This window comes from Callorhinchus milii, unplaced genomic scaffold (genome assembly GCF_018977255.1).
Source record: "Callorhinchus milii isolate IMCB2004 unplaced genomic scaffold, IMCB_Cmil_1.0 Scaffold1, whole genome shotgun sequence".
Taxonomy (NCBI): domain Eukaryota; kingdom Metazoa; phylum Chordata; class Chondrichthyes; order Chimaeriformes; family Callorhinchidae; genus Callorhinchus; species Callorhinchus milii.
Genome location: NW_024704742.1, coordinates 114,760,734 through 114,774,652, shown reverse-complemented (window position 1 = coordinate 114,774,652; position 13,919 = coordinate 114,760,734). Strand labels below are relative to the sequence as shown.

The following is a 13,919-nucleotide window of genomic DNA, read 5'->3' as shown; positions in this document are numbered from 1 at the left end:
TTCTATACCGTGAGTATTTAATCATAATAAGCGATCTATTAGGTGGCAGAAGTAATAAAACTGTTTCATTGGAACAGCTTGTGAGTTTGCTTCAGCGATGTAATTTCTTTCTATTATTTTTTATCACTAAGATTGTTGCCCTCAACAAGACTAAAGAACGGATGCGTCCTTATCAGGGGAATCAGGAGGACGAAGATCCTGATATTAAAAAGATTAAGAAGGTAATTTCATCTTGCATTTATAGAGTAGCCTTCACATTGGATAACGTCTTGGAGTGCTTAAAGATAGGTAAGTGGTACTGAAAGGATTGCTCTTTAAAAGAGGCAGCACAGATACAATGGGCCAGACACACGGGCCAGATGACCTTCATGTGTGCTGTAAATTTCTATGGTTCACAGTGGTGGGGTTGGATGGGAGAACGGGGAAGTGACCATAGGTGAATTTGAAGAGGTAGATTATACAGTGGGATATAAAGACAAATAGGGAAAGTGTGAGGAGTAGGAATAGAATTATGTTAAGCGCTCTGAGACGCTACCCTGAGTGGAGGGCGCTGTATAAGTGCAAGTTGTTGTTGCTGTCATATGTGGTTCCAGAGATTAGGAGCGTAATACCTGAAGGCTTGGCTATTGATGGTGTCACAGAGGGGGAAGGGACGCACAGCTTGCCTATGTTAGCTGAGTGAAGAGGACAAGCAGAGGAATGGTTACAAGATGATGATAGAGTTAGGGAGGTCCTAGCGCCTGACGGATTTGTACATATGGGTGTGGACCTTGAAGTTGATCTGTTGGGAGTCAAGGAGGCTGGCAAGGCCTGGGGTGATGGGCAGGAGGAGTTTTGTATGGGTGTGGATACAGAAGCAGAATTTTGGATTAGCTGAATCTTGTAGATGGTGGAACTGGGGAGACCAGTGAGGAGTTTATTAGAGAAGGCAAGGTGGGAGGTGACAAAAGTAAATAGTGAGTGGAACTATTTCAGCATGGAACTATTAAACTCTTGCCGTGTATATTCTGCAATCATACATTGTGAATAGAATTTTCTGCACAAGTTACCGTTTACAACATAAGTAAACGTTATCCTATGAAAAGTCAACATTTCTAATCGGCTTAAGTGTTTTATTTTATTTGAAAATTAATAATGAAGAGGTCTTTCAAAACGTAGGTATTGCACACCTGAATCTCATCATATTGGGTTACTTAATAATTCCTATTGACTCTGGAACAAAAACGCAAAACAATATCAGGCAACATTAAACCCATTTTTGAAAATCTCTTCCCCTAATTCTTTACACATTAATTGTGTATGAACAAGATACGCTATGAAGGTATGAAGACCTGTGGGAAAGGATTTTTCTCATTTGTGGTGTGACTGTAGCTTTTCATAAGTTCAATGCTTAGCATAGTATTTACCATTAGGTATGCAGGGTGTATGTCAGTGGAAAATAAAGCAAGTCACATAGATTCAACTGACATCTGTTTTATTCCAATAAGAATAAATGTGCAAGGAGGGACACTAGGCTCTGCACTAAGGTGATTAGAGCGCCATCTAAGGGTTCAACTAATGTTCAAGCATTACCATTGCAATTGGTGGAGAAAATAGGTTCCACACTAAATTTTTCACAGTTTTCATTCTAATAAGATAAGCTGTTTGATTTGTTAAGGTATAATTTTCATAAAATCATCCTTATTCAATAGCTAATAAGTATTAACTAAGCACAGGTTTATAATGCGGTGTATTCTGCAGCAGCTTGTAACTGGAAATGTTAAATGTAATTTTAAAAATCCTCTCATTTGATGTAGCACCTTATTAGTTAGTCGAGATGTCTCAAATCGCTTTGCAGGATTTACGAATGTGAGCTTTCTCATTTTCTTTAAAAACACTACCTGTGAGTCACCTAACTTTTTAAAAATAATAGTCCTTGCATTAGATGTAGCACCTTATCATCAAGATGTATCAAAACACTTCACACTTAACTACATACAGTTTTGGTCACCGTGACATAAAGTCCAAGCCCTAGAGGTGGTGCAGTGAAGGGCTGAACAGCTTCCTCGTGTTCCTATGTTGTTCCTATGAGTAATGTTAGAAGAATGAGTAGAATTCAGAGTTAAGGGTGGGAGACTGAAGTAAAGCAAATTTTGTAGAAATAGAGAGTGTTTGCCCTGATACATTGCATACAGATATTGATTGGCACATTGGTTGAACAGCAATGGGATCTATGGAAGGGGGTGAGTCCAACTAGGAGCAAAGGGCATGCGATTAAACATAGAGTACCTTGGCTTTCAAAAGTATTAGGAAGTTAACAACAACAACAACAGCTTGCATTTATATAGCGCCCTCCATGCCGGGCAGCATCGCAGAGCACTTAATAATAATCCTTGCATTTGATATAGCAACTTATCATGTCTTCCAGATATCTCAAAGCGCTTCACAGAAAATACTGTAAAGTGAATTGACTGTGAAAAAGAAAGAGGCTTATACAAATTATAGGTCTACCATTAGTGGAAAATCATGAAATATATCGAAGACATAGAAAAGTGGCAAAAAGAGAAATTAGAAAGGCTAAGAGAGAACATGAAAAAAGACCATCGCAAATATTAAAGGAAACTGTAAACTTTTTAGAAGCAAAAGGGTAGCTCAATTTGAGATTCGGCCACTTAGGGATGAGAGCAATAATTTAGTGATTGAGAAAGAGGGGATGGCAGAGCTATTAAATAAGTATATTGCCTGCGTTTTCACTGAGGAGATTAGTCTTCACCTATGAGACATTTCGCCTTCTCATTCAAGATCTTTTAAAATTATGGCAAATTTTCAAATTCAATTTGAATTTGGAAGCTGTTTTTCTGTTGTCTGAAGAAGAAGGAATGCACAATCATAATTTTAATAAATTAAAATCAAATTAGATAAAATGATCTCCCAAGCAAAGACTAGGTAGAATTTCTATCTTATTTTTTAAAGAGGTCTTATCAGCAAAAATAGAAATGTTAAGAGATTCAAAGTATTTGCACAGTCAATGTTTTTGTGACAAAAATAGGACAACCTACATTTGGAATATTATTCACCACCAGTCAAAGACAGTACCATTAGGCACATAATGAAATAAAATAAAATATTAGTCTGGTAGTCTGAAAATGATTGTGTGTAGGTGTCAGGTGCTAAAACTGACAATGCTTCTTCATTCTCCTTGATTTCTTTTCTCTCCTATTGATGTTTATAGGTTCAGAGCTTTATGAGAGGCTGGCTATGCAGAAGGAAGTGGAAGACAATTGTTCAGGACTATATCTGCTCTCCCCATGCAGAGAGCATGAGGAAGAGGAACCAGATAGTCTTCAACATGGTGGAGGCGGAAGCAGAGTATGTGCAGCAACTTTACATCCTGGTGAATTGCTTCCTGCGGCCTTTGAGGATGGCTGCAAGTTCAAAGAAGCCCACGATAAGTCATGACGATGTCAGCAGCATTTTTCTCAACAGGTAAATAGCAGTGTCTGTAACAGGAAAAGGGAGTTTGAAACAAGGTTGGTGGAAAATCACATTATCATTGCTTCTTTGGCAAGGTAGAGGATCATGCCAGAGGCTTAAACATGTTATGACAAAATGTAACCAGCAACCCAGCTATGAATAAAAACATATTACAATAACAAACAACTTGCTTTTATATAGGGTCTCTCTCACAGGGTAAAGTCCCAGAGCGCATGATATCATTAATGGAATTAAAACAAAATGCATTAGGAAATGGTTTGAATCAATTCAATACAAATTTACATCATTATAGTTAAGGCTATCCAGATCAGACTGAGAGTTCCAATATCATTGCCAACTACACATGGGCATTTTCCCATGTCTGAAACATGGAAGAACACACCCTGCTTACCTAATTTGGAATAATATTAGACTTAGGTTGGCGAAAGCCAAAGTTTGGGGACCCCAGAATGTTGTTGCGTTACTGCAGGAATGTAACCAGCTAAAACTGTATAGTTTGTCATTAAGAGCACTGTTTGTCAAGTTTCCCACTGCTTGTCCAGCTAGGAACACCCTGCCCGTTAGAACTTTGACTTTCAGGGTTAACAGTAGCGGAGTGGCAAGAATCCCTGTTCCCGGTTAATCTATTGCCTGTAAGAGTCTCACATGAAACAAACTTACAAACTTACATAAGAAAAAATGGAATGAGAAATCAACATTTGCCCATCAAGCTCATTCCTTCTAGAAACCCTAGAAAATCAACTTATCATGGACTTCACCCCATCCTCTCTATCTCCCTAAATCCCAAAGACACGCCAGATCATTCATCCAATCCTATATCTTCTCTATTGAAACCTGGGCCCCTTCGCTCCACAGACAACATTCTCTGTTTCTAGTTCCACCAGCACAGAAATCATTGTGTCCTTCGGAGTAATTGTTCATCACACTAATCTTTAGATCCTCAAATAATGTTCCTGATTTTACCCCAGCTCAGCGCAGGGCAAGGATGAAACTTGGAACCTATCTGTATGGCTCAGTTACACACTGGGAAATTGCTTTACCAGCTGAGCTGCCTTGTAGGTTTACTTTAGCTGAAATAATGAGTTTTTGATTACTCTTAAGAACTGACTCGATCATTTTGGTCCCAGTGGAACAATTAAAAAGGGTCTGTTTTGCTGATTTCTTTAAAATAGATAGCTGTTCAGGGATTTACAGTGAGGTCATCCTTTGTGTTGATGTTTGTGGTAAGATAGCCCCCGGTTGAGCTAACAACATAAGGCAAGCCACTAATTGAAAAGCTGCACCGTCAGAAGATCCACTAATCCATTCACACCCAATACTAGTGCATTTCAATAAAGGATCCACTGCAAAGGTTAATGATGAATACTGCCTCCAAAATTACCTCCGATTTTTTATTCAGTTGCATAATTACACCAGTCAGTAGCAACGCATCCTCACAGGCTGGTGTTAACCTGAAAGCTGCCACCTCCAACACATGATCCAGTCATCCAGAAGAAAGGAAAGAAAATAAGTCGTGTTAATGACGATTAGTTAAAGGAAATGTCTAACATATCATCCTGACACCAACACACCAAGGAAATCAGGTACCATACTGAACGTATCCACAAACCATCAACACAAAGGATGAATTCACTGCACATCCTCTGTGGAACTAAGCAGACATCTAAATGAAAAAACACATAAATAGAATTTCTTAACATTGTGGGAGATGTTCCAGAGTGACAATCATGTCCAACTGTGAGAAATCTGTAATACTTTCTTTTCTTTCAGCGAAACTATCATGTTCCTTCATGAGATATTTTATCAAGGATTGAAAGCACGGATAGCTAACTGGCCAACTCTCATATTGGGTAAGTATTTTTTAAATAACAAAAGGAAGATTTTAGTACTGCATTTCTTATATTACCTGAACTAATAATATATGTGGAGACAAAATGCTCGAAGGTACAGTTACATTCTGATGCCTTGAACAACTGATCATAATTTTGTGTAAACCAGGAATATAAACACTACTCAAAATGTTCACCTTTCAGACTGTGCTCAACCCTCAGACTCTGTTTACTTGGACTCCACTCACCTCTCACTCTCCGCTTACAGATATGGACAAAAGTTGCCTAAGACAACAAAATCAAAATTATATAACACATAGAGAAAACATATTTCAGACTTGTAACTTTAAGATGGATTAATATTCATAAAGTAACTGGTATCAGTATGAAAGAACACAAATTCAGTTGAAATAACTTGTGCTGGCCAGAAATCTCCAGATGAAATTGGCCATTCACTTCAAGGCTGTTTGTGGGACATTGTGCACAAATTGACTTGCTGTTTGCCTGCCAAATCCTCAGTGACTACACTTCACAGTAAAATCTGTATGGTGTTTTCAGTCATCTCAATGATGTGATAAAATGCTGCACCAAATGCATGTATTATTATTATTAATAATTATTATTAATAATAATAAGATACAAAACAATTACTTTTCTTCATAAAATAATTAAAAGAGATTAAGTAGTGGAAATAAGAGCTGATTCTTCACATAAACCTGCTAGAGAACCAACTTGAGAGGAAGAGTGTCCCACCATTACAGGTTTCATTTTATTTTGGATTTGGTCATAATATACGTTTGGGTCAACAATTTGCTTTAAACAGTGGAAAGTGCAACACACTGAAATATCACTGGCCACATGATTGAACAAAACACTATAAACCATAAGAAATTTCAGAAACAGGAAAATGTAATTTGGCCAAACAAACCTGGTCTGTTTATCTCAATCCCACCTTCCTGGGCTTCTTACATATCCTTCTATTCTATGTTATTCCAGATTTAGACTCGTTTATCATATTGTCTGGGTTTAATTCATACTTTTTATTTCAGGTATTTTGTTCTCAGGATGCATGTACTAGACAAAGCAATAGAATATGATACATAGAATTCCTGCACGGAAACAGGCCATTTGGCCCAAATAGTTGAACATTTGACTGCTGGTTTGAGAGATATTAGAGTTCCTCATTAACTCTTTTTTTAATTTGGTAAAGAGCTGTGTTCCTGCTCAATTAGCAGGTGAATCTGCAGTCATTAGAACCATAGACATTTTTTTACGGCACAGAAGGACATTCGGCGCATCATATTTTTGCCGGTCCTTTAACAGCAATCCTTTCAGTCTCGTTTTGCCCATGGAACCTTGAACTTGGTGTGTAGGCCTGGCTCAGTGGTATTTTAGACCTATTCTGCTTTTGTCAATTGTGACAGATGGAGTTTGGTAAAGGGAGATGGGCTCATTTTAACCCTTCATTAAAATGCAAGTTGTTATTATTTATGCTATATAAATGCAAGTCATTATTGATACAACAACAACAACTTGCATTTATATAGCGCACCTCATGCAGGGTAGCATCCAGGAGTGCTTGATAGTGGTGGAGCACGATGGTGAGCCAGGGGAAGATGACTGTAGGCACGGACAAAGAGGAAGGTCTTCAGGCGCGACCAGAAGATGGGGAAGAAAGGAGCAAGGTAGAGGGAAAGAAGAAGAGTACTATTGATAATATTGCCTACATCGTGTCACTGATTTCCTGTTGACTTGGAGATTGCAGACATTCCTGGCAGGTTAAGAGTTAACACTGGTTTTCTGCAGCTTTTGCAGTACTTTTGACATCCTGGCTGCTGATTAGAAGTACAGTTAATCAGGCACCACCAACCATTTCCCTTTTAAAAATCTGTGAGTTTTTTGCAAGGAGAGAAATGTCAGCAGCTTCTAGTATAACTGTAACAAAAAGAAATGGTAAGCACAGCTTGCAAAACCACATCTCACCAAAGCAATTCAGAATGATTGTTAATCTTTAAGATGTAAGTGAGTACTCCCCATTTGCTTCACTGATAGAAATATAACAAATCTTAAAATTGTAGATCAAATTGTTTCCATGGATACCAAATATTTTGGTTGCTTTTGTAGCCATTGAAACTGTGCAAAATAGGCGCTGTGATTAAATCTAATGACTTTGTTTCCTTTTCCAGCCGACTTATTCGATATTTTATTACCTATGCTGAATATCTACCAAGAGTTTGTCCGAAACCATCAGTACAGTCTGCAGGTGTTGGCAAACTGTAAGCAAAACAGGGATTTCGACAAGCTGCTGAAACAGTATGAATCAAATCCAGCATGCGAGGGACGGATGCTGGAGACCTTCCTTACATATCCTATGTTTCAGGTAAAATCTAGTTTGGGGGGAGGGATATTCAAAGCAAGCACAGACATCTAGCCATGTGGAGTGTGAGCATAGGCCTCCAAGTTTACGAGGCCTCTATAAGACTGCTAAGGTGCCCCAGATCTATTCTGTTTAACTTTGTTTTAAACTGAGAAATTTGTCTGAAGGGCCAAGGCCAATTCTGCAGCGGGAAATAATAAACCCTAACATTTGGTAAAGAGCTTTTCATGTCTCAAAGTGCTTCGGAGGACACACTGTAAAGTGCAGTGACTGTGTGTATTGTAAGCGAACCCAGATTAGGAATGTTGAAAAGATTTGGAGAGAAGATGAGATCAATTGGAAAGTAGCACAGCAATTAAGCGGTGACAAGCTTAAAAGCCTGTTAATTAGCAGTGGGGAAACTTAGGGAAGTTAGGAGTTCTACAGTTTCAAGATCCTGGGAAAGATTAGGATAGAATATAATTTTATGTAAGAATAGAATGCGTTCTGATTTGACACAATATCTGCTGCTGCTCTCTGTGTTGAAGGATGAAGAATGTGTAGAATGATATAGATGGAACTAGGGAACAAACAAGGGAAGAAACTTTCAGGTCAATAGCAACATAGAGAACAACAAGAAAGGTTGTACAGAAAGTGAGAGAGAGGTCGGAACTAGAGATGAGAGATTAGAAGCACAATTTCAGGGAGAGGTTAGACACTGTAGATGAGAGGGAGAAAGAGAGAAACTAGCAATCATAGAGAGGTTAGACACTGAAGATAAGCGAGAAAAAGATTAAACACTAGAGAGAGAGATGGGCTAGCTACAGGAAATAAGTGGTTAGCGTTGAGAGAGAGACAATGGATAATAATAATAATCTTGCATTTTATATAGACGTTTCAAAGCTTCAAGACGTCTCAAAGCGCTTCACAGAATATACTGTAAAGTGAATTGACTATATTTGTGGGTGATAAGAGAGATATTAGAAGCTGGAGATAAAAGAAGGCTTACTTATCAGGCAATAAGCTTTTTTTCTCTCTTCTGTTCGGAAGTGAGAGAGAGGTGCTAAAAGAGCCTGCACAAATATTGGATCATTATTGAGGTTCCTGTGTCTATGAGGATTTTTGTGAGAATTCAATATTGCCTTTCCTGATACATAAAAATGCAATACATAAAAACTGAATCAATGCAGTGTTTTTGTAACCATTGGTAAAACCATTAATTACAAAATCACACTGGTTATTATTAGCTCCTAATAATAATCTTGTACCAAACTGCTACCTGACATCTGAAGCTATTTTGTTTGTGACATTTATTTCATTATTTCTTAAAGTTCAAATTAGATCAGCCTCTCTGATCAGCCAATCTGGAGCAAGTGCCAAACTGAGTGGTTGTTTCTAATACTGAAAGTTCTGTCCCAACTTCCAGCGGCAAACACAGACAATTGTGATGTTTGAATATGTCTAAAAAAAGCATGACATTTCTCAGCTTTCTTATAATAAAATGATAATTGCCACATTTGATATTGCGCTTTTCTCGATATTCTTCCCAATGCATTTCACGGGATATACTATAGAATAGGTGACTGTTGTTGTGGGTGAATATGGCAACCAATTTGCACATTGCAATGTCCCACAAACAGCCATGAAGTGAATGACCAATTTTATTTGGGGGATTTTGGCCAGACGGACACTAGGAGAAATTGTCTTCTCTCTCTCTTAATGTTTTCCAATAGGTTTTCCTGGCGCGTGTGCAATTTGTATCTAGATGGGCAGTAATAATATACTGTATTACCCTTAACAATACCCTTAGTAATCTTTGCATTTCATGTACCTTCTTTCATCCGTGGAGGATATCTCAAAGCACTTTCAAGATTCACAGCATTTGCCTGCAAAGTACACAGTCGCTACACTTTACAGTAAAATCCTGTAAAGAACTTTGAAATTTTCTCTCCATGTGAAAGGCACTTCAAATAATGCAAGGATTATTTTATTTTTCACTTCATTTTTACTGTAAAACATGGTGAGATGACCTTTTTGGTCAAAATAAGTTAAATAGAATTATTTTCTTTTTAGCTAATCCAGTCTTATTCACAATTTCAAGAATTACAAAGTCTCTGTCAAACCACCAGAGAACATTAAAATAATGGGTTTGTTGCCGGATGTGGCAGTAAACTATTTAGACATGGGGAGTAATCCAGCCCACAGCAAAAGATTAACCAAATGTGTTTTTATGGTGAATGTTTGCTGTAGAGGATACAATCACTTTAGTTTAACGACCACATTTCTCTGTTATCCAATTCCAGATCCCACGGTATATAATAACACTACATGAACTCTTGGCACATACGCCACATGAGCACGTGGAAAGAAAAAGCCTGGAATTTGCCAAGTCAAAACTGGAAAATTTATCAAGGTAAGATAGCAATTGCATATCTGGACACAAAAGGTGAAGCACTCCACCCTGTAATAATAAATTCATAGTTATTGTTAGAAAGAACCAAATAGATTGTACATGTAGTATTATTGATATGGCTATCCTAAGTGATTACTTAGGAACTAGAGAAGATCAGGAAATATATCAATCTACAAATTGAATGTGGACGTGTGTGGCAGTATAAAACAAACATAAATTGGTCACTTCAATCCACGACTGTTTGTAGGACGCTGCTGTGGGCAATTGGCTGCTGCATTTCGCCCACAAATATACGATCAATTCACTTTACAGCATATTCTGTGAAGCGCTTTGAGCCATCTATATCAAATGCAAGGATTATTATTATTATTGTTATAGGATACTTCCCCTCCTGCTTTACTCCCGCATTTGCATTCAGCATTTGCATTTGTGGGCTGAATCGAATGACGTGGTGACCAGTCCACGCGTGCACACTTACCGGCCAATCATGAGAAACGTAGTCTTGACTCATCTGAAATCCTTCAGCTCAGTGGTTAGAGCACTCTCATCACAAGTGAGAGACCTGGGTTTGATTCCTGGCAGGGCGAAACCTTGGGCAAGTTTCCTTGTTCTACATATTTCTGTTTACCTAGCAGTAAGTAGGGACCCGGTTGTTAGTTGATTGGCGGAACGCTTCCTCGGGGATAATAATCTCCTCAAACAAAAAATAATAATAATTTGGTCACTCAATCCATGACTGTTTGTGGGACACTGCTGTGTAAAATTGGCTGCCGCAAATATACAGTCAATTCACTTTGTGGTATATTCTGTGAAGTGCTTTGCGACGTCTAGAAGAAGTGGAAAGCACGATATCAAATGCAAGGATTATTATTATTATTATTGTTATTATATGCTGTTTTGGATAACATTAATATACATAGTCCAACACAAACCACATAGGGGCCTCAGAGTTCACAACGCAATTTTCAACAGTCTTTAAGATTAATAATTTAGAAATGAAATCGAGTTTATTTTTTTTAAAAAAAACTAAATTATATTTGATCAGTTCATCCACAATCCTATAGATATCACTAGATTAAAGGATGAAACTTATGAACAGTACAAGATCATACACAGTCACAGTGAATGAGAAGATCATTGGCAAGCCTAAACTGGAACTAGCTCATCCACTGGAGATAATGACTCTAACCTGAATTCTCTGCCCATCCCTATATCTTATAGGGAATGTTTACCGAATTCTCTATTAATACAGTTATGGTCTCAGCTTCAATAGCCACTTGTGTCAAAGCATTTCATTCATGACATTTCTACACACTGGGTGCAAAAGATTTTAATTCTTCATTGGAAATCGTGAACATTGGCCAGCTTTGTCAAAGCCTTCAGAGCTTTGAAGACCAATATTAAATTAACTTTTAGCCTTCTGTGTTTATCTGAAAGCAGACCAAATTTGTGGAAAAAATAATTCTGTGGGATGAGAGAAGCTATTTGTAGGAAGAATGACTGTAGATCAGAAAGATTTGACATTTTTAAACCTAATTGTCAACAACAACTTGCATTTATAATGCTACTCCTTCACGTGCGGTAGTGTACTGGAGCGCTTCTCAAATTGTCAATCGTACCTAAATTAAGTGCTCCAAGACACAACCTCACACAAAGGATGCTATGTAAATGCAACTTATTATAATAATAATAACAATAATCCTTGCATTTGATATAGCGCTTTTCACATATTTTCGACGTCTCAAAGCGCTTCACAGAATAGACTGTAAAGTGAATTGATCGTATATCTGTGGGCGAAACGCAGCAGCCAATTGCGCACAGCAGTGTCCCACAAACAGTCGTGGATTGAAAATGACCAATGTATTATTTAAGTTTCCTTACTCCACACACCTAATAATAATCCCTCCAAAACAAAACAATAATAAATTAGTCATTTTCAATCCACGACAATTGACTGCCGCGTTTCGCCCACAAATATAAGGTCAATTCACTTTACAGTATATTCTGTGAAGCGCTTTGAGACGTCTTGAAGACGTGAAAAGCGCTATATCAAATACAAGGATTATTATTACTATATTATTATTAGGCGTGTGGAGTAAGGAAACTTGCCCAAGGTTTTGCCCTGCCTGGAATTGAACCCAGGTGTCTTGCTTGCAAGGCGAGTGCTCTAACCACTGAGCTACAGGACTCCACATGTTGTATTCTTGTTGTTGTTGTATTCATACCTTCACATATTAAAAGAATATTCTGGACAATTGGTCAAAAAAGTGCAAAAAAACTTTTATTTTTGATCAACCAGGTATCTGACATATTGGAAACCCATTACCATGCTTAAGAGTCTCTAAAGCAACTTAACAACAACAACTTAGATTTATATAGCGCCCTACACGCTGGACGGTGTCTTAGAACGCTTCACAGTAACAGATCCCGGGGCCGAGCCAGGGGGAGGGGGAGGAAGATGACCAAAGGCCCGGTTGAAAAGAAAGGTCTTCAGCCGAGACCTGAAAATAGGAAGAGAGGGCGCGAGGTGAAGTGAGTCAGGAAGGGAGTTCCAGAGCCTCGGGGCATAGTGGCTGAACGCACGGCCGCCGAGGGTGGTGTGGAGGACTCGGGGGACAAGGAGGAGGCCAGACCCGGAGGAACGAAGGCAACGGGCACTGTTCTGAGGAGAGAGGAGGTCAGAGAAGTAGGGGGATGCAGAGGAGTAGAGGGATTTGAAGACAAGGGTGAGGATCTTGAAATCGATCCTTTCTGGGACAGGCAGCCAGTGCAGTCTAGCAAGGACTGGGGTGATCGGGAAGCGGAGTTTAGTGCGGGTAAGAATGCAGGCGGCAGAGTTTTGGATGACCTGGATTTTGTGGATGGTAGTGGAGGGGAGGCCGGCGAGAAGGGCATTTGAATAGTCCAGCCGAGAAGTGACAAAGGCATGGACCAGGGTTTCAACGGCTTTTGGAGTGGGGTATTGGCGGAGACGGGCGATGTGTCGGAAACTGGAAGAAAGCGGTGCTGCTGAGGGACCGGATGTGGGGGAGGAAGGATAATTGGGGGTCAAACCTGATGCATCAAGCTGCTCTTAAAATAAGTCAAGTTAAGTGTCCTGGCCTCTCCAATTATTCCTGGCAATCTGTTCCTGTTGTTGATTACTTGCTGCATAAAGAAAACCTTCCTAGCATCTGCCCTGAAATTGCTCTTTACAACTCTAAGCCTATGTCCTCTTGTTCTACTACTTTCATACTTCCCAAAGTACTGATCTGGATTTATTTCTTCAGTCCTATTTAAAATTTGGTACATCTCAATGAGATTTCTTATGAGTCATCTTCTCTCAAGACTGAAGAGCCCTAGATTGTCTAGAATTTGCTCATTCGCTCATAGCTCATTCCTCTAACACTGGGGATCATTCTTATTGCTCTCCTCTGCGTTGCCTCAAGACCCTGAGCAGTTTAGATTGTAGGTTCTTGAGGGCAATCTGTGTGTTATCCTCTGGGAGGCTTGGCATTTCCTTCTCTTGGTAGCAGTGTTTGGGATTTGAAGTGTTGCTCAGTGGAAGCTCTGAGGTATGAAGTGGAACATTTGCTCACTCAGTTGTTGAAAGTCACATTCAGTTTTCTCATGACAATTCTGCCTCTTGCGAATTCAATTCAAACCTTCAGTTGATGTGTGGTATCTCTCTCGGTGAGGATGTTTACATCTTGTTTTCAAGCTGAGTAAAATTCCTACAAACCAGCCACAAAGTCCCTTTTACTCCCTCTGTCAGAGCCTAGCCTAGGGAGTATAAGCCCTCGTTTTGGTTTCTGTTGAACGTAATAAATTTCAATGTGCTTAAATCCTAACAACCCGGCTGCTCCGT

The 13,919-nt window shown here is 39.0% G+C and overlaps 1 protein-coding gene across 1 annotated transcript in view; it reads left to right on the top strand.

Annotated features, from left to right (window-relative positions):
* Positions 1–13,919, top strand: part of rasgrf2b (Ras protein-specific guanine nucleotide-releasing factor 2b) — a 102,613-nt gene that overhangs the window by 38,591 nt on the left and 50,103 nt on the right. The window contains exons 4-8 of the mRNA XM_042334559.1: positions 132–221; positions 3,212–3,465; positions 5,245–5,324; positions 7,490–7,683; positions 9,963–10,072. Of these exons, the coding sequence (XP_042190493.1) occupies positions 132–221; positions 3,212–3,465; positions 5,245–5,324; positions 7,490–7,683; positions 9,963–10,072 (728 nt within the window). The remainder of the gene's footprint in view (positions 1–131; positions 222–3,211; positions 3,466–5,244; positions 5,325–7,489; positions 7,684–9,962; positions 10,073–13,919) is intronic.